Raw genomic sequence first — 22,425 nt, forward strand, 5'->3', positions numbered from 1 at the left:
ATTAAAATGAAGTCTTTTTGCAGACAATAGCACACAGAGGCACACATGTTGTATGGTAAATAATTGAAACTTTTTTATTCACCAAGACATATGACGTAACTCATTCAAAGCACTGAGAGACGGTGGAACAGGATGCGTTGCACATCAGTAGCACCAAAAATAAAACCCATGAGCCACATTTAAACACATTCTCAGCACCTGGGGAACAGTGGAGCATGACAAGTTAACTTGTCCACAGCAGTCAAAGGTTTTTTCTCATGAAGACTACTGCTGTGCAGTTTCGAACATGCAAGTAATGACCTCTTCGGAACAAGCAGTATACATTGTCATATACTAAGTGAAACACACACATAAACTAATGAAGAATCTCATTTCATTGTGTATTGCCCTTCACAACATTTCTCACTGTGTTAACTGAAAGAAAGAAGTGCTACCCCTTTTCTTTTTTTCCCCAACCCATTATTATTTTCTTGGTCAGTTAATTAAAGTAAATAAAGGGCTTATTTAGCAAACATGAGCTGTAAAAATATTGTGTAAAATGGATAACTGTTATGTCTTTCAGAAGCATGTTTAAGAATGCTGGGGTCCTTAGTCATTTCCTGGTGCATTGACACCTTAATGTGTGTTGTTACTGACAGTAAATATAATTTTCAACCACGTTACGACATGCGCAGTTATGGTATTAGGCACACACATATTTTTCATGTAGATTTGTTTATTGATGAGATATACTCACCAAGCGGTGGGAGAACACACACATAAGACTGTTGTGATTGGGAAGCTTTCAGAGCCAGTGGCTCCTTAAAGTACAAGGGTTGAAGGGGAAGGAAGCAGGGGGAAGGAGAAGGACTGGAGAGGTCTAGGAAAAGAGAGAGATTTGGGAAAGTCGCCCAGAACCGAGAGTCAGGAGAGACTTACCGTACGGGATGAGAAAGGAAGACTGACTATTGGGGACTGCATAGGACGAGATTTGAAAACCTGAGAGCTTAAAACGTGGAACACAGGGTAATATGCAGACAGAGATTACTGCATAAACATCAAGCATGAATTAATAAGAGTGAAAAACCAAGTGCATTGTACGTAACAGAGGTGGGAGAGGAGCAGCGAAAAATAGACCGGAAAGACAATGAAAGTTGTAGAAAAATAAAACTGAGTGAAGCAGAGAGTAGTTACACTGAAGGAAAGCTGAGACTGAAGAAATTAACATAATTTAAGGCCAGGTGGGTGGCGAGAACCAAGGACATGTTGTAGTGCTACTTACCACCTGTGGAGTTCTGAGAAACAGATGTCTGAGGGAAGAATCCATATGGTGCATGTGGTGAAACAGGTGCTGAGGTCACGAGTGTGTGCTCTGCAACAGGATATTGCGAGTTGCCCATATATACCTACTGCCTGTGCCCATTAACCTGAATTGATAATTTGATGGTAGTCATGCTGATGTAGAAGGCTGAACAGTGTTTACATAATAGCTGGTATATGACATGTATCATTTCACAGGTGGCTCTCCCTTTGATAGTATATGTCTTGTCAGTTACAAGGCTATTATAGGTGGTGGTAGGAGGGTGCATGGGGAAAGTCTTGCAGTGGGGATTGTCACAGGGGTAGGAACCATAGGATAGGGAGATCAGCTATGGCAGGTACACGTTCGGTGGGTGCTTTGAAGCCAGCAACTATAGGACGAATATCAGCCTTAGTTGATCAACACCTGCAACCCATAGTGCAAAACTCTCCTCATACATCAAAGATAGCAACCATTTCCTAGATCGTCTGAAATCTGTGCCCATCCCACTCCCACGACACAAATTGCTTGTCACCATTGATGCCACCTCCGTCTATATCAACATCCCCCACATACATGGTCTGTCTGCTGCTGAACATTTTCTCAGTCAGCACCCACCTGATTCCAAACCTATGACGTCCTTTCTACTCACTTCAATCAACTTTATACTTACCAGCAACTACTTCACCTTTGAGGGGCAGACAAACAAACATATCAGGGGTACGGCCATGGGTACCAGGATGGCTCCTTCCTATGCCAACATTTTCATGGGTTGCTTGGAAGGGGCTTTCCTGGGATCCGTAAGTATTCAGCCTCTGGTTTGGTATAGATACATGATGACATCTTTACCACGTGGACTCATGGTGACGCTGACCTGCTAAAATTCCTGGATTTTCCGAATATCTTCTCCAAATTAAATTTCACATGGTCCTATTCTGAATCCCTTGCAACTTTCCTTGGTGTTGATCTCGTCCTCACTGAAGACAAGATACACACTTGCGTCCACATTAAACCTACCAACAAACAAAAGTAGGCCTACTTACATTTTGACAGTTGCCATCCTTCCCATGTCAAACGTGCCTTCCTATACAGCCTTGGCATTCGAGGCAAACGTATATGTTCAGATGCAGACTATTTACAGCAATACACCACCATTCTCGCCTCAGCCTTCACTTTACGTAATTGCCTCACCAGCCTAGTTAAAAAGCAGATTTTCCGGGCCATCACATCCGATCCTGGTATGGCTGACCCCTCCACAAAACAGCTTCGGAGCACACTGTGGATGACTCAGCATTATCCTGGTCTGGAATGTGTTAATCAGTTACTTTGACAGAGACATGACTTTTTAAAATCGTGCCCTGAAATGAGATCCATTCTGTCTGAAAGTTTGCCCACCACACATAGAATAGCTTTCTGTCGCCCTCCCCATCTCAGCAATATTCTTCTCAGACCCTATGCTCCTTCTGCACCCATCTCCCTGCCCTATGGCTCCTACCCCTGTGACCATCCCTACTGCAAGACTTGGCCTATGCACTCTCCTGCCACCACCTGTAGAAGCTCTGTAACTGGCAAGACATAACTATCAAAGGGAGAGCCACCTGTGAAACGATACATGTCATATACCAGCTATTATGTAAACACTGTTCAGCCTTCTACATCAGCAAGACTACCACCAAATTATCAATTCGGATGAATGGACATAGGCAGAAGGTATTTACTGGCAACTTGCGATATCCTGTTGCAGAGAATGCTCTACAAAATGACATTCGTGACCTTGGCACTTGTTTCACCACATGCGCCATCTGGATTCCTCACACACACGTTTCTCAGAACTCTGCAGGTGGGAACTGGTACTACAACATGTCCTTGGTTCTCGCCACCCACCTGGGCCTTAATTTATGTTAATTTCTTCCATCTCAGCTTTTCTTCACTGTAACTACTCCCTGCTTCACTCAGGTTTAGTTTTCTACATGTTATGTACAATGCACTTAGTTTCCCACTCGTATTAACTCATGTGTGATGTTTAAGCAGTAATCTCGGTCTGCATGTTACCCTATGTTCCACCTTTTAAGCTCTCAGGTTTTCAAATCTCGTCCTATGCAGACCCCAACAATCAGTCTTTTCTTCTCATCCCGTACGGCAAGTGTCGCCTGACCCATGGTTCTGGGTGACTTTACCAAAATCTACCACTTTTCCTAGACCTTCCCAGTCCTTTTCCTTCACCCTTCTTCCTTCCTCTTCAACCCTTGTACCTGGAGGAGGAGCCACTGGCTCCAAAAGCTTCCCAATCACAACAGTCTTTTATGTGTGTTCTTCCACAGCATGATGAGTAGATTTTTTTTTCTATCCAAGTAAATAATTTTATCAATAATTGGTTGTTTTCGTTGTTACATGGATTTGTTTATTGGATATTTCTGTCAGATACATGGCAAGTAGCAGTGTTCGTGTAAAGCTGCATGACAAATATTAGTGTACTGCGTAATAGGACTCTGTATTTACAGAGGTAGGTAAATGTTTTCTTTGTGAAATGCCATAGTCATAAAATAAGGCATAAGTGAAAATCTAGAAGTAGTGGAAATGTATTTTTCTACCTCCTCCTTGTACATGGTTTCTTCTCCGTACGTACTTTTTCATTCCATTCTGTATTTCTACTTCCTATCTGTTTTGGCTTAGTTACATCCCAATCAATATTGGTCTGTATCTGTCTTTATTCTTGTGATTCAGTAAATCCATTGGTTCATCTCTCAATCATTATTCTGTTTTTATTTGGCAGAGTCGCACAGTAAACTGCTGTCTCTTTTTATAACCATTTGTTTGTCTTCATTATTTGTCTCCATGATACTCAACATGCTTGTTCCCTTTGTCTTGCTCATTGGCCTGTTCTCATCATTAGAATAGCTTAAGGTCCTTGTCTAACAGTTTACAAGTGGCAGTACACTCTGATTATGGATAAATATGATTTACACGTTTCATTGTAAATAGTCCATTTCTATGGGTACTTTTATGCAGCTTTGCTTAAACATGTCTATTTTTCAGAAAGGAATGAGGCTTACATAAACTTGACAGTAAATGGGAACAAAACTAATATGGAAGTTGTTGAAGGACAGAACTTGAAGTGGGTCATCAGTGTTGAAGCACATCCACAGCCTGTGCTTACGTGGTACAAGAATGATGATGTAATCAACAATTCATCTAGAATGACTGTTTCAACCAAATATAATGGGAAACAGTCTATACTGGAAATAAAACGGGTTACTATTGAAGATAGAGGTACTTACGAAATGCGTGCAACAAATGAAAATTTCACCAAAGAACTGACACTTAAACTTATCGTGCTTGGTAAGTACAGAAAAAGCAACATATGAGATTATTGTTAAACAGATTTACTTCATTTGTATGTATTTAATTGGGGGGAATGATTCATTAATTTATGTAAATTTTGATAGAAATATCTAATGACATCACTAGCAATATTTAAGTATCAGTTTTGATATAAAAAATTATTTTTAACTGTTAGTTATGTTTCCTAATTAGAGACTATGATCCAGTTTTCCCAAAAAAACATGGTTGTCTCATGGTCATCTGGGCTAGAGGTGGTTGTTGTTGTTGTTGTTGTTGTTGTTGTTGTTGTTGTTGTCTTCAGTCCTGAGACTGGTTTGATGCAGCTCTCCATGCTACTCTATCCTGTGCAAGCTTCTTCATCTCCCAGTACCTACTGCAACCTACATCCTTCTGAATACCTCTGGAATATTTTACCCAAGAGGACGCCATCATCATTTAATCATACAGTAAAGCTGCATGTCCTCGGGAAAAATTACGGCTGTAGTTTCCCCTTGCTTTCAGCCGTTTGCAGTACCAGCACAGCAAGGCCGTTTTGGTTAATGTTACAAGGCCAGATCAGTCAATCATCCAGACTGTTGCCCCTGCAGCTACTGAAAAGGCTGCTGCCCCTCTTCAGGAACCACATGTTTGTCTGGCCTCTCAACAGATACCCCTCTGTTGTGGTTGCACCTACGGTACGGCCATCTGTATCGCTGAGGCACGCAAGCCTCCCCACCAACGGCAAGGTCCATGGTTCATGGGGGGGGGGGGGGGGGGCTAGAGGTAGAAAACGACATTTGTTTATATATCAGCAGCTATTAAGATGTACACAGGAGTGCCCACATTTTTATACTTGTTGGCAAAGTTCAGTGTGGGCACTGTTTGTAGTGCTACAGATATTGAAACAATACTCAACTTCCCACCACATGTTCTTAAGCATCAGAGGTGCTTGCTTAAATCTATTAGATTTCGAACCCTTGTCCTGTAAACAATGTCAGTGATCAATCCTCATTTACTAAAATCCATTGGAGTCACATCAGGAGACAAAGGGGCCAGGAAATGTATTCTTGACACGTAAGTTGTCAGACATTTGGAACCATTCTCATATTCATGTGAGAGAGGAAACTCTAGTCTGCACTGAGAAGTATCCATAGCCAAAACCAAGTGGTGGCCAGGATTGAAAGTAGCCAAACAAGGAGCAGACTGTAATTTAGATTTCAAAAGCATAGGTGTGCACTTGTAGGCCGGCATCCACTGGAAAGGAATGTCCTTGTGGAGCAACTCATGGAGGGGATGAGCCAACATGGCCACAACTGGAATAAAGTGCTGATAGTAAGCAATCTTATGTAAAAATGCTTGAAGTCCTTTGACATAGTAGTGCAAGGCAGAGCTGTAACTGTGCTGACATGACGTAAATGCTTAACACCATCCTGAGAAACCTCAAATTCCAAATACACAATGGATGACTAAGCTGCATTTCAACCCTGCAGTATGTAAGACCGTGAACGAGGTGCATATGTAAATGCTGTTTTGTGGATGCTCCAGTCGAGATGATGTCATCGAGGTAGTTGATGCACCCTGGTATGAATGTTGCGAGTTGTTCTGAAAGGCAAATAAGTGTCAATGATAGATGAAGTGTTAACAGAAAATTTAAACTTGCCATTTGATGTAACAGGCTGCGTGACCCCCAGTCATGCCAGCCTGTCCAGTTCAGATTTCATTTGATCATGTAAAGCCACTGGAAAGGAGCGCACAAAGGACAAGTGTGGGTGTGCCATTGGTTTCAGGGTAATGAGGGCCATAAAATTAGTGGCACAACCTAAAGCATCCAAGAAAAAACGATAACTTACAACAGAGAGAACCTAACTGCTGGTAAGGGACCAGGTTCGAAATGAGGTGAACCATATCCAAATTGGAAAAACCAAAAGCATTGAAACCATCCAGACCAAAAAAAATTTACAGCACCGTGATCACCCACTGCCAAAAAAGTCAAGGAACAAACCACAGATTTATATATGGTGGGAACCATAAATTGCCCCAAAATTGCAATATGCTGCTTGTTGTAACTCGCCAAATGCCAAGCAAGCCTGAACTATGATAAACAGTTTGCTTACTATCAGCACTTTATTCCAGTTGTGGCCATGTTGGCTCATCCCCTCCATGAGTTGCTCCACTTAACTGCTGGGGGCATGCAATTAACATCAATGTCCATGCCTGCAGGAGGGGGCTGGGAATGACACGCATGCACACTCTCACTATATGTCCTCAGCTCGTAGAGTTGCTGCAAGTTGCCATGTGCTTAGGGCATGTAGACCTGTCATATGGAATGAAACAGTATGGACAATATAGGAGTGCTGCTGCTATTTGGTATGTCACTGTCCAGTGCAGTGAGGAGGCTGTTTTTGTACTGATTCCACCTTGCCATCTCCTGAGAACCGACTGATTCCCAATGACCAGGAACAGGAGCCACCATGGCTCTGGCACACCATGCCTCAGTCTTAGCACCAGCATCACGGTATACCTCAGAAGATGTAGCAATACTTAACACTTCAGCCAAAGATGAATTATTGCACTGTAGTGCACGTTGACAGACCACCTTGTCACGGTCCAACAGAATGATAGCGTCACAGACCATAGAATCTGCGTAGGGATCATGCTGAGCATCAGCCACGAACTAACATTTGTGACTGAGGTCGTGGAGTTTGACTGCCCAAGCATGGTAGGACTGGTGGTGCTGTTCATGACAAAGATAGAATTCTACACATGCTCCAATGACATGCATGGGTTTAAAGTGATAATTTGACTACATCTTACATAGTTTGCTGAACAAAAGTGATGCAGGTTCTTGGAGCAGGGCTAACTGGTAGATCTGAAGGCAAATACAACAAAAGAACAGAGAATTAAAAAGTTTGCAACAATGACATCAAAAGCGAGGAAGTGTTGCTGAAGCCTCTTCTCGTAAGCCTACCAGTCTTCAGTTTCATAATCGTAAGGGGGATAGGGGTGGCAGGTATGCTGATGGTGTGGACCAACAAGTTCATGATAGCAACCATAAGAGCCTGCTGCTACTCAAGGAAAGATTGGAGCAGTGACTCCATTGACAGTAGACCCGAAGTAACAACCAAATGGACTGAACACACAGAAGTGAACCCCATGCTTGTCGCCAGTTGTATCATACTGTAAGGTGCAAATAACAGCACAGCCACAATGAACCAAAGTTTATTTTTCTTCCACATATGAGTGAAAAACAGTTTGGAATGTAGACAAATACTTACAAACAATCCAGGTACTGATACTAGCAAAGTATGAACACAATGTGAGAGAGTGAGTGTCTGCTGCCCTGCACTTACAAATACGACAGCTCCAGTAGATTGTACAGTGGATGCTGTGCCATGTGCACAAGATATGTGGCCCACTGCAGGTGGCCTGTGTTGGTTGGCTGCACAGTTGCTGTTTGCAGAATATTTGAATTGTATCGTGCTGGCGGCCTGGTGCCGCATTTTGCATCCAACTATTATGTACAGGCTTAAGGCAGTTATCTCTGGTAATGCAAATTAGAGAAACTCTAACAATTTGAAAGGTAAATTATTGAAAATGATTCATCTTTTCACTAAATGGACTGTCATTGATTAAATTCCTGTGTATTAAACAATACAAAGTCCATGATGAAATAACAATATTACAAAATATTCTCCACCAGGGTTTTGACAACCACTTTTCATGCTGTGAAGTGAAATATCCTACTGCCTACCCTCCCAACCCTTCCCACAGTGATACTCTGCTACTCACCAAACCTACATAATATCATTGTCCGTCTCCGCTCCACCTCTTCTCCAAATCAATTGAGCCATGGCTCAGATACCTGCAATAGACCTAGATGCAAGACCTGCCCCATACAGCCTCCCATCACCACCTTCTCCAGTCCTGTCACCGGTGTGTCTTATCCCATCATAGGCAGGGCCAGCTGTAAAAGCACCATGTAGTTCACAGTAAGTTGCAAGCACTGTGCTGTTTTCTACATGGGCAAGCCAACTAAAAAGCTGTCTATCTGTATGAATGGCCACTGCCAGACTGTGACCAATAGACAGTTGGACATCCCAGTTGCTGAACACGCTGCCCATCATGATGTGCTTCACTTACTTCAGTGAGTGCTTCACAGGCTGCACCATCTGTATCCCTCCCACCAACACCAGCTTTCCTGAAGTGTGCAGGCAGCAACTCGCTGTACGACATCACCTCATTCCTGTAACCCCGTGTCATCAACCTACGCTAGTCCCAGTTCTCCACCTACCTACCCCTTCCCTGCTCCCACTCCAGTACTACACACAGCTATGTTCCTCCAGGGCACCCACTAGTCGTTTACCCATCTCTCCATCTCCACCCCACCCCACCCCACCCACCCCACCCCTTGTCTCTCCTGAAGGTTCAATTGTGGGATTAAATTTCAAGGTAAAAGGATACAAGTGAAGATATTGCTATGACATTGTGATGAAATTGCTATTCTCAATGAAAGTGAAGAAGAATTTTACAGGATCTGTTGAATGTAATGAACAGACTAAAGAGTACAGAATATGGACTGGGAGTAAGCTGAATAAAGACGAAAGTAATGTGAACAGCAAGAAACTTAACATCAGAGTAGAGGATCAGGAAGTAGTAGTAGTAAAGGAATTCTGCTACCTATGGAGCAAAATAACCTATGATGGATGGAAAAGCAGACTAGCACTGTTGGAAAGGCATTCCTGGCCAAGAGAATTCTGTTAGTATCAAACATAGGTCATCATTTGTAGAAGAAATTTCTGAGAATGTATGTTTGGAACTCAGCATTGTATGTTAGTGAAATATTGACTGTGGGGAAACTGGAGCAGAAGAGAATCAAAGAATTTAAGATTTGACACTACAGATGAATGTTTTAAATTAAATGGATTGATAAGGTAAGAAATGAGGAGATACTTCGCAGAATCGGCAAGGAAAGTACTACAGGAAAAAGAGCGACAAAAAGAGGGAATAGGATGATAGGACATCTATTAAGATCCATGTATGAACTTAGTTTTTCAAGTGCCATTATGTAAAATATTTATATATCCATATTATGCATTAACAATGGCATTTTCAGGTTTGCTGGAAAATTGCCTAGATGTGAAGTCTGACATCAATTGAAGTACACATCAGCAACGGGAGTGACCCTTCATTATTACTCTTGAGATTATTATTGAGTGAGACACCAAGTTAAGATTACAAGGAGTGTTTTGATGCGTTGACGGCAACATGCGGGATTTGGTGGCTGTGACTTTAATGCTTCATTGTGACATCTCTCACCATGCAATCAATGCTGAATTATGCACTTTTTAAGTGCAATTACAATCCATAAATTCACCGTATTAAAACAGACAAATAAATGAGTGACTGTGGTCTGTAACAGCAAGTCTCTCACAATAAAATATTTAAACCCAAACTGACTGACACTGGAGGATGTATGCTCAATCATTGTCTGTTGTGTGTACAGCAAACTATTTGTGATGAGTATCCTCTGTAGGTGCTGATAACAAACTGACAACTGTTGTGTACTGTACATTAAAATTTCTTACATTGGATTTAGAACAAATAATTAACTGTGGTGAGTTTGCCCACACTGCTGCAAACAAACAGGGTTTGTGTTCCGCCACTGCAAAATGTTTCAAAACATCTACAGCAGTTCACCACAAGCACATAGCTGCAAACAGCTATAGCAATAAACCACACTCAGGGCACAATGTGCTTAAACAACTGTAGCAGTCCATAGTGTATGCAGTGATAAGAAAGTGAACTTCCATGAACACATGAAACTAGCAACAAACAAAGCAGAAAAAAATACTCCACAAATTGGCAAGGCTAAATTAAGAACACTACAGACTACCTCTATCAATCACAAGAACTTGCATTGTACCGTCTTCCAATAAGTACTGTGATCTGCTGCGAGTGCCTGGGCACATAGACCGACACTGATCAGTAATGAGGCAGCAGTCAGACGAGGACAAGGAAGTGTCTTGTTTAGAATTTGGGTACCACCTCAGAGGGTGCAGTGTGCATGGTGGTGGGAATCTCTCTGATAGACATTACAACTAGTTACAGAGCTGCAATCTACTGGGTAAAGATGGGGGGACTAGACCAGTTAAATGCAATTACCTGTGTAAATCTACAAATTAAATGCCAACTGAATAACTGGCATTTGGATACATGGCAAGGTGAGTGGAACACAAGCGATAAGGTATGTAAACTGCACACCATTCTCTCTGACATGGGAGCTTTTAAGAATGAACCCTATCAATCCCAGCTGTGGTAGGTTACAATTCTTAACTGGTCATGAACTTGAACGACATGAGTCTGAGGCAGACGCAGACATACATGCACATGCGGGGAAGGAGGTTCCCCAGCAGATACAGTCATCTTCTGTGGACAGTACACAAATATCAGAAATGAACTACAAATAGACTAGAGCAACACAGAACCCGACATCCATAGCATAATCAAAAATGAAGAACAGTGGACACAGCTAAACATCTTGGCAAACAAGATATCTAAAATCACATTCGAGAAGTATACACAAACAAGGCAGCAGGCCTACATATAGCAGGCAGACAGAGCCCAAAGGGTGGAAGAAAACTGATCAACACAATTCCTCAACAGCTTTGCTGCATTATAAAAGCCTTACAATAGACAGTAATTTATAAATTAGATACTAGAAAGTAACAGTTAATAATATAATGTAAACACTGAACAAGAACTAAACAAATAACAACCAAATGGCAACACTTGGTAAGAGGAAAAATGGCGATGCATCAGCACGTAGCAAGTATAATGAGTGCCAGCTACGTATCTGACGCAACAGGGCAATGTGCATCTCCAGTGTGTGACTAATTTATAAAGCAAGTGGTATTAAATAGCAAACAACCTCTAGTCTATATAACTTCTAGTTTAGCCTTTATTAATGTAACTTAATGAAGGTATTGAGACTGGTGGTCAGTGTCTCGATCATATTCACACACACCAAACTGATGATGGCACCAATGCAGTCTATTCATTCGTATCTTCTGTTTCCATTCTTCCTAAAATACTGCAATTATTTTATATTTCAAAAGTAAGGAAAAAACTGCAGAAAAATAAGTACTGAAAGAACAAGGATACAAATGATGCTCGCCTCCAGGTAGCGAGACACAGGCAACGTTGTGAGCAGAGGTGGGGACTAGTGGGTGCTGTATATCATGCCCCATTGGGTGCCATACTCCAGTCACAATGACCAAGTGACAATTAACAACCCATCATAAGTTAATTAGGTGGTGCGTCATTGAGTAATGAAAGAAGTCCACTGGACTCGGAGGGTTATGCTGTGATTAAGACTAACATTTTTGAGAGTTTGAAGAAAAATGGAGACTGGAATAATACATTAAAGTTATGAAAGTAATTCTGAGGAGGTGCAATGCAATTGCAACGTATTGTGAGCTTTCTGAACTAACATTGTCCATGTTTTCAGGAAAACCTCATGTCTACATGCCACAATATCCACTGAAATTTTTGTATAAACCATCTCAGAAAGCAAGTGCCAAAGTAAATGCCACTATTCTTGGAAGGCCAAGCCCAAATGTGACTTGGTTTTTTCAGCCAGAGGGTAAGGAGAGAATGGCCATCAATGTAAGTAACCTCCATAAATATTACTTCCATAGCTTTTCATTAATTAGTTGTATCAATATTGGAGTAAATGCTGAACCATTGTATAAAATACTGCACTTTATTAAAAGGACTGTGTTGAGATTTTTCTCAGGTACACATTCAAAACAAACATCTTTAAACTCAACCATTGACTTACTGAATATTGCATTGTAGGTTGTTTTTTGAGAAACACAATACGTTGCAGATTCTGTGTTATAGCTAGGATGTTCTGAGTGTCAGTGAACCATTATCATACTAAGGGAAACTTTGTCTTTCCAGAAAAAATGGGAAGAGGTGGTGGTGAAAAGGGGGAAGGGGTTGTGATGGGGGGTGGGGGGGGGGGTGGGTGTCATTTGCAGATTTGTCTGCTTGATTTTTCTGTTTGCTGCATTGTATGTTCAAACATATCAACATTTCGTCTTGGAGTTAATCACAGAACACACAGTATTATTCTCATTATCAGTCTCCTAATAAAACATGATTATGAAAACTGAGTGTGTCTTATGTTTTGTCAAGATACAGTACAAAAATTGGGAGGAAGTCTTCAGTTATTGCTAACATTTTAATCAGAATAATATGGACATTACTTTTCTAAGATGAAAATAAACTTTTTTGTTGTTCATATTTTGGGAGTACCATTTTTTCTGCAGTTCATCACCGTTCCATTTCTTAAGGCAAGACGAGAACTTACAGATCAAAGACAGGTCATCCTCCAGCTGTACATTTCTCTTCCTTAACGTTACAAAATAATGTAACACTTGGTGGCATAAGATATAAACCATTTTCAATGTCATTGATGCAGAGCAGTAAATAATTATAATAATAATAATGATGATGATGAGCATATAGCATTGGTCGCCGGGAGACCCCTCGTGGGGCGGTTCGGCCGCCGCTCCACAAGTTCTTTAATGCCACTATGCCCGACTTGCGAGTGAATGAGGATGAAATGATGATGAAAGACACACAACACCCAGTTATCTCGAGGCCGCCGGGAATCGAACCCGGGACCCTGTGCGCGGGAAGTGAGAGCGCTACCGCAAGACCACGAGCCGCGGACATGCAGAGCAGTATTGAAGTATTATTACAGCAAAGACATACAAATTTATAGGCCCGACAAGAACATCGCGTAGAAAGGAAACTGGTATTCATTCCAAACTACAGGTACAGCAAGTCTACCAGCAGTGTGAAGTAGTGAATTCTCAGTGGTTTTGATGCACGTGTTGCTTGATCCAAAGGTTTCTTTCCTCCCAGTATCGAAGAGAATAGGAAAAAAATGAAGAATGTTGTAAAGGTGGCAAGGTAGCAATAGGAGAACTCAGGTTTTTTCATGTTGTCACTTATGATGAAAATCATTTACTTTGTTTTCAATGTATGAAGAGTATGTTTTCATTTTGCTAAGCTTTGTTGAATGGTGACCATCAGTATCATTATATTAAATTCCAATTGTGTAAAAAGCCATACATAATTGCCCTTACTGAAATCTCTTGGCACCAATGTGCACTAACAGCTGAATTAAATGTTATGGTTGGTAGTAATTGTCATAACTAGTTGGTTAGGTTCTATAAGTGACTGTATAATTCTCTTAATTTTAATTCACCATTCTGTAAACCAGTTGCATTGCTGTTTCCTTTTACTATTGTGTGTCAAAGTTATTTTGAGCCTTTTATAATTTTAAAACTTGTATGTACTGTGCTACATGTATATAATCTATCAGTATCACAAACATTCATCACATGCTACTTTTAGCATTTTCCCATTATTTATTTATTTGGACTTGTGAGGACCTGTTCGTGATTCTTCACACCATCTGAGGAATAAAACTGCAGGTAGATGTCATTATTTCATATTTGCTTTCTTATTCGTTATCAAGGTATAAGGGTGTGAACGATATGTGTTTATTATGTACAGTTCAGCTGTTTAGAAAACTTAATCGGAATAAATATCATCAAATTGGATATGAAGGTGTGGTTAAAAGATAAATCTGCATTTAAATCTAGATATGTGAAAAATGTAAGTTTCCATTGCTGTTGAAATTCCATAGAACTGTGTGTTTCTGTTTAATGAACAGAATCACAGAAAAATGAAGCAGCTGTTTAATTCATAAAGTGCAACAAATATCGCTGTAAATTTTGGTTTGAGGCACAGAATTGTAGATGGAAGAGTGAACTATACATACATACATACATACATACATTCATTCATTCATTATTTTTGTGATTATAAATAATTCAATTTAGTTAATTCCTAGGTTTTATTACTGATCTCAAAGGAAAGTTAAATACATGTCTCAATGAATTTAAATTTGATTTACAGAATGAAAATTTCAAAAATTATATTGTCAGTGAAGAGGATGAAGAGGATGGATATGAAACAATTTCAGAACTGCAGCTGAATGCTACAGTGTCTGGAACAGTGGAATGCATTGCTGCTAATAAGTATGGAAGTGACACAGAGAAAACACAGATCATCATCACTGGTGGGTAATTTAAAAAATTGAATGAATTATGTTGAAACCACTAGGTCTTAAGAGTTAAATTGTGGGCGCAGTTGAGCTCATAGTTATTAGTTCTAATGTAGCCTGTTAATCCACTGTTACTCATTTTTCTGTCCTGACCTGGCCTAACAATGGATTACTCTTTTCACTAACATTTATTCAAACCACCTTTTTTTTTAGAACAAATTTTAGAAAAATTAAGAAGCCTGAGACTCAACAGTTTCTTAAATTTGTATTTATCAGTTGTGTTTCTTCTGGTGGCAGAGATTTTTTTTTCTTTGTGGTAACTACCTAAAGTAACTTTCAATGCCTGTAACGAAACATTCAATTTTTTGAAGTTACATACTGCACCACAGATTTTTTCCTTTTTTTTTCCCTGAATCTTCAGAATTTCTTTCCAGAGTTTCATTTTAATGTGACTTCCAACTAATCATGCCATAATGCTGTAAGTCATCAGTTAGTACATCAAATAAAATAATTATTTTGTTTACATTACAGATTACACCTGCTGGCTGTCATGCTATGACAGTAATAAGCAATATTAACTTCACAAAAAGGAAATTAACTTTTTAAAGTTATAATTCTTAAATTCATGTTCTCATTCATGTTCACAGATTATTAATTTTGTTGTGAGCTCATTGTTTTATTACTGTGATGATTCTGGCTGAGCCTCTTTGTCATTTAAATGTAACTACAATTCATTACATGTGGAAATGTCATCAGAATCCAATTGCAGTACTTTTCTGTATGCAACAGTGTCATCAGTGATGGTATTATAGTGGTGTTGATTCTATCTGATAAACCATTCACGTATATTGAACATGTTACATGTGCCATTAGGCTTCCTAGGAGCACACTCAATGTTACTTCCCTTTCTGTAAAACTTAGGCTATATAGTATCACTTATTGTGTTCACTAGTCAAGTATTCAGAGTCAGTTCCATGTTCACAAATATACTCAATATGATAATGGCATGGTTAGTATTCGCTAATCGAGGTGCTGTGTCACACTTTTTGAAACTTTAGGTACACAGTCTCTCTCTTCACCTTCATCTAATAATATCAAGTTCATGTTTATCATCTTTCAAGTAAGTGGTGTGCAATGCTCTCTCTCTCTCTCTCTCTCTCTCTCTCTCTCTCTCTCTCTCTCTCTCTCCCCACAACTACTGCATACTGCATCCATTTGAACTTGTTAGTTGCAGTAAAGCCTTGGTCTCCCTCTATGATTTTTACCGCCATTCTTTCCTTCATTACTGACAGTTCCTTGATATGGTCTATCAACAGAGGCCTTCTTTTCATCAAGTTATGGCATCAGTTTCTTTTCTCCCTGGTCCAGTTCAGTACCTCTTCATTAGCTGTATGATCTAATTCAAAGCATCAGGTTAGCTGCATCTAAAAATTCATTTCTAGAAATAGTCGTGGTGCTTTCACACCCTAAACTTCTTGCAATACATACATTTTCTTTCCAGTATCTCCTGACATTTTTTGGTCATAATTTTCTTAGGTCATTGAAATAAGATAAAATTATTAAAAATCTGAAACTTAAGAGATTTAATTGTTTATTTTTAATACACACAAAACATTGATTTACTGCTGTAATTATCTTATTCTGATGTCCACTACGCATTTTGAATGTCATGTTTTCAGCAATGGCTGGATTCAATCCTGCCTACATTGTGGCATGCTAATTTCAGAGAATTTGGCACACAGTGATATCACAAGAAAAATATGTGTAATACATAGCTGAATAAATAAGTCCACTGCATGTTGCATATTTAAACAATTGTCTGTCAGTACACATTAAAAATTGCAGTATTTTACAGCCCTTACAGTGCCAAATTTGTGTGCCATCTTTAATTCTTTTGGTGGCTAATAAATGTTTGCTCTTACTCTCTCTCAGCTGTATTCATTTATTTGTGTTAATTTTGAATTAGTGCACTGAAAATGAATTTCTATATGAGTACAAATCAGTACTCTATGGATGGAGGTGGTGTTGCACTTGTCAATGAAAAGGAATGCACTATAGCTTGTTGTTAACTGTCTTACATAAACAGTTTTTGAGAATTTCAGCTGTTGAAATCCATTAGATAGTGAAAGTCCAGGTGTGTTTTTTTACACTTGCAGGTCACACAATATTGGCGCCTTTTTTTGGATTCTTAAGTAGTTCAGAAACAACAAATTGTTTTGTTATGTGTGTTACCATCATACAAAAATGATAAAGAAGAAAGTATACTTAAGAGAAACGAATGTGTTACCAAACTAACACACGGCACAACTCTGAGGGAGATTTTATCTGCTTTATAAATATGGATGCTTTTAAAATATGGACTGTTTCATTAAAATAGTAGCTCACTTGAAGAGCAAACTGTTCAAATTATTTTAATCTAATTTTCCTGTTATTCACAGAGTTTGTTGGCCACAATGACAATATTTCACAAACTTTCAGATGTAGCAGATGGTTTTGGAATATTACCAGTGCAGGAAGAAATTGTAGAAGGAGACACTGTCATTCTTACATGCCGAGCATCACGTCGTAATTTCACTAATAACATGAAATGGTACAGAAATGGAGATGAAGTTGATGGATACAGCGATACCAAACGTGAGTTTAGAAATGGAAAACATACTGGAATCCAGTACTGTATTCTATAAATATTTTAAATTGTTACTTAGAAGTATTTTGCAGTCCAGCTTTACGACACTTGGCTTCAGAAATGAGGGTGTAATGTCTCAAAGGAGTGACAGCCATGTCATACTTAGCAACAGTTCTTCTTGTGACGGGGCAGACTTGATTTACTCCCAAAAACATACAATGACTGCATTAAACAACTCGATATATACTTGGTATGAAGTTTCAAGTAAATGTTTGCCTTATACTAAAGAGTGAATGATTATACTCTTGTTACCTGCCACATAACTTTTGTGTAATAGGAGGCTTCATGTCAGTCCACATTTTTCTGTCTGTTTTGGGTAACATTGAGTAAATTAGTTATCCTTTTGCAGGATGTGCAGTAGAGAGGAAAATGTAGTGGGGGGGGGGGGGGGAATTGTAGCTGTTCAGGCTGAAACAGACTAGGCTAGATAATAACTGGACAAGTGAATAAGGTAGAGGGGTAGAGAGAGGTGGAAAGTGGCAGCAGGCAGTGGAAGAGAAAGGTGTTGGGTCAGGGGATTTAAAGGGTGCTTTTGCAGCTCTGTGTCACATGTTGTTTTGGTTCCTGTTAGTTCTATAATTGGTGGTATTATATTAGGCATGGCCTTCGCCACAGTGGGAAAGGGAAAGTGGTTGGCTTAATACCAGAAAACGTAAGGTCATGATTAGTAAAATACCATTGGTTACCAGTATCGGAGCAGCATCTCTTTTAGGGTTGTGAAGATCCAAAGAAATGAAGTTTCAAGAGAGGTTAGGCTTCAAGCAAACAATCAGTTCCAGACAGAAACTAAACCACATAATTCTAGAACACTGAATCTGTACAAACAGCTATTAACTGAAGATTTTTAACAATAACCAAAAATTTACTTCCATACAGTTACATCTGTCAGTGTGAAATGCCAGCTGTCCTTATTACATCAGAATAGTAGAAGGCTAAGGAATAAAATAATGAGAAATTACTTGCATTGGGAATTGGCTATCAAACTCATTTGAATTAATATGCCTCTTTGAACATCATGTGACCACTGGTATAGATATGTGAAGTGTTACAGGATTTAGGTTAGCATCTCACTTCAGCAGAGCAAAAATGGAGGAAGGATGATTTGCCACATTTGTCAGGGTCTGTCACTTACTTAAGAGCATAAATATTAATGAATATTGCATGGGGCAGCATATGGAAGCATGTGGAACAGAAGTAAAATTTCAAATCCATTATAATATAGTAAGTGTATGAAAAGCGGCTACAGCAAACATCAATAAGTTAATAAAACTCTATTGGCCTATTTAACAGAAATAAGGCATTTGGTGGGCGTTTCAATTTTAAAATTCTTTCATTAAGAATTTGTTTGCGTTGGCAATATGGTTCAACACATTCTTACCATAAATTGTCCAACTAAAGTAGCTAACTGTTTAAAAATGGAAATAGAAAATCTTTTTATAGACCTATTAAACAATATTATGGTGTATTACGAAAGCAGTAGCGGACCATGACATGCACTTAGTTATGTTAAATGTTAACACTGATCAGGAGTCCGCCTCTGTAGCATAGCGGTAGCATTATCGCCTACCAAGCAGGGGGCCCGGGTTCGATTCCCAGCAGGGGACTGGGTATTGTGTGTCCTTCATCATCATTGACTCGCAAGTCGCCGATGTAGCGTCAGCTAAGAAGTACTTCCAATATGGTGGCTGAACTTCCCCGAATGGGGCTCCTGGCCAACAATGCCATACACTCATTTCATTTTCACTGGTCAGGAAACAAAATCTGTTAAATCTGAGTTCAAGAAGGTTCTCAGTTCACCAAAAACTGATTACTTCAGGAAACTCGTACGATGTGAACTGGAGTCATGAATACAGTGCTCATGACAAGAGTGAAAAATATTACACACTCATTAATAAAGTCTTTACATTATTTGAAAACTAACCCAGATTAGACCAATGTTTAGAAAAAGAATACAGGCATATTGTAGCACAAAAAAGAAACTATGCTTGTCAGTCAGAGGTAGTGCTGATGTTGATACTGTAGGTCATCCCAAGACACTGCAGAGTATTGAAGGCCGTAAACAGACTTCAAAGAAAATTCATTATGAGAAGATAATTACATCCGGTCAAAAGATAGACAATATGGGATAAAGTGAAGGAGGAGACGGCCAGAACCACAGATGAAGTGGAGCAGATAACTTTAAGAGTAAATGATGAAGTGGTAACAGATGTGTGCATAGTTGCAAATCATTCAAGCATTTCATCAGTGTGTTGCCAGCTTCAGTAGACGCCTGCCGTGGAACATCTCATATGAGCCCCTGCTATGGAACATCTCATATGAGCCATTCCAGATAACTTCTGTAATATGAAATATGTGTGTAGTTAATACTGGAATAATGTCAGAGGATGATTATAAAGCTATTTGAGGGATGATAGTGCTGAGAGAGGACAGAGTTTCGGTAAAGGTGGAAAAAGAGTAAAAGTTATACAAAAGGAATTTGCAAAGTTGTGAAAAGAATATTCACAAATGAAAACAAGTTCCAAAGACTGGAGTTAACTGTAGTTATTTTGTTTTGCGATAAAGAAGACAGTCAAGAAATAAAAAACAATAACCTAACAGCATATTATCTCTAATACACATAAAATTTAAAACAAAATTGTTTTAACTGCGACTTTAGTACAGTCTACAAACTTTGAACAGAATTCTAAAACAGAAAGAGTTTAAATTACCACTTTGCCTGGAATTCGGGGTGTTAAAGAAAGCATGGAACTCACTTTCAACAAAATCTGCACCAGCAGCCTTTGAAAAAGGAGTTGACTTGACCTATATTGGTACAGGGTGATTATAACTAAACTTTTGCTACTTGGACCAGTGCACACAGAAAACTATTTCCTGTATGGGTGCCCAGCTGTATAGGACTGACATTTAGAATGTATGCTACAGTATTTACACTGTTAGTAGTGTTACTGTCATGACTTGCTGTTAGGCATCGGTACTGCTATGGCAATGCAAGAGGCAAAACACAAGCATCATTGTGCGCATTATAGTTGCAGGCAATCAACATGGATCTGGACCAGGTGAGCAGGCTTCAATTGTAAAGCTGTTTTAGCAAAACAAAAATAGTGCTGCTGCTCTTCGCAAGTATTGACACATTAAAGAAATACGGAGAGGACCTCTTTTTGCACTGCTGTTGAAGAACCATTCGGAAGTTCAAATTAACTGGTGATTGGGAATTACTCCTGGGTGAGGCTGATGACCAGCAGCACCACTAATTGTTGAAAAAGTTACCATTGTCATGTCTGAGAATCCAATGTATGATCTTCAAGCAGTGCGTGAGCTGTGTTACGACAGCTGAACATTCTGTGGTCTAAAAGTGCTACGAACATTTGTGAAATGGTATCTCTAGTGTGGTTCCAGGCTGTCATGGATGCAGATGGTTGTCGTATCGAGGAGTTCTAATCTGGGATGTAAACGTGCAACAAAGTTAAAAAATGTTACCCTCTGTTGTGGAAATTAAAATATTTGTTTCAGCGGTGTATTCATTATTTCTCATTTCCTTAAAAATGTTTTTATGAACTTTCATTGCCCTAAGATTGCTTGTTTTTCATGGGAACACTATCAAGTGGGGAATGTTTAACTATAACCACCCTGTATACTAAAGAATATAGCAGAAATGCTACAGTTCCCATCAGCCTTCATAAGAAGGTATGTGTGTTAGTGGAACATACCTCGACCACCTACATTTTGCTGATTATGGGGTGGTTCCTTCAAGAAGGCCATCGCTGACAACCTGTCCTCTACTCATTAAGCACAATGAAACTTTTATTTGTCCGTATTTATGAATTACCTTTACTTTCTATGAAGCCAACATAGCCTACATCCAGAATGAGATTTTAACTCTGCAGTGGAGTATGTGCTGATATGAAACTTCCTGGCAGATTAAAACTGTGTGCTGGACCGAGACTCAAACTTGGGTAGCTCAGTCGGTAAAGCACTTGCCTGCAAATGGCAAAGGTCCTGAGTTCGAGTCTCCGTCTGCCGCACAGTTTTAATCTGCCAGGGAGTTTCATATCCTATATCATTTTAATATAATCCTTGGATCAATAAATTGCTGCTGCTGCTGCTGCTGCTGCTGATGATGATGATGATTATCTTCTTCTTCTTCTACTACTACTACTACTACTACTACTAATACAACTACCCAGTATATTGTACTGCTATCTTCTAGAGCATATAAATCTCAAAAATGAGTGGAAGGATTTACAAGTGCAAGTTTGAAATTGACTGAAAATCAGTTGTAAGAAGTCTAAAATAACACACAGTGCTCACATTAAAAAGAAAATGGGATGCATTAACATCGAAGTGAAGAGCACCTGATGCCACTAATGTAGGTCCCATTCCATGTGTTTCCATGCCAACCTGGACACCTTCCTTATAATGTAGGCCTTGAGGCCAAATTAATCATATGGAAACGATGCATACTGTCAGATATGACATACGAGGCCATACCCCCCCCCCCCCGCCCCCCCCACTACACACACACACACACACACACACACACACACACACACACACACACACACACACACCATTGCCATGTGGGCGGAGCTTGTGTAGCACACATTTCTGTCACGAAGAGTGTACTGTGCAATTCATTGCCAGTTCAGTGCCGTCTATGTTCTCAACCTGGCTCATTCTGTTCATCTGCAGGGACTGTTTTTGGTAGTGCTGTTTTGTTCTTGTTTAGTTCTTGTTTTGTTTTGTCGCAAAGTACCTGCTCAGTGGTAGGCCCCTGATCGTGCAGGTATCACACTGTTGGCACCTGAGGTGGAAACTCCCCATCCAAGCTAAGGAGTAAATGCCCATCATGGCTGGGGCAAAGGGACTCCAGGTAGCGGTTTACTGGCCGGGTAAACTTTGCTGTGGCTGAGTGGTGCCCATGTGGAGAGCCCACATGGTACCATGACAGAAGATTCACATATGAAACAAATGACATTCTTCTTCTGCTGCATGCCA

At 39.7% G+C, this 22,425-nt stretch overlaps 1 protein-coding gene across 6 annotated transcripts in view; it reads left to right on the forward strand.

Annotated features, from left to right (window-relative positions):
- LOC126198831 (vascular endothelial growth factor receptor kdr-like) overlaps positions 1-22,425 on the forward strand; it is a 609,899-nt gene that overhangs the window by 476,669 nt on the left and 110,805 nt on the right. For all 6 annotated transcript variants that reach the window (XM_049935408.1, XM_049935407.1, XM_049935406.1 and 3 more), the window contains 4 exons: positions 4,316-4,618; positions 12,108-12,265; positions 14,597-14,759; positions 17,223-17,378. In XM_049935408.1, the coding sequence (XP_049791365.1) occupies positions 4,316-4,618; positions 12,108-12,265; positions 14,597-14,759; positions 17,223-17,378 (780 nt within the window). The remainder of the gene's footprint in view (positions 1-4,315; positions 4,619-12,107; positions 12,266-14,596; positions 14,760-17,222; positions 17,379-22,425) is intronic.

The sequence above is a fragment of the Schistocerca nitens genome, chromosome 8, assembly GCF_023898315.1.
Source record: "Schistocerca nitens isolate TAMUIC-IGC-003100 chromosome 8, iqSchNite1.1, whole genome shotgun sequence".
Classification (NCBI taxonomy): domain Eukaryota; kingdom Metazoa; phylum Arthropoda; class Insecta; order Orthoptera; family Acrididae; genus Schistocerca; species Schistocerca nitens.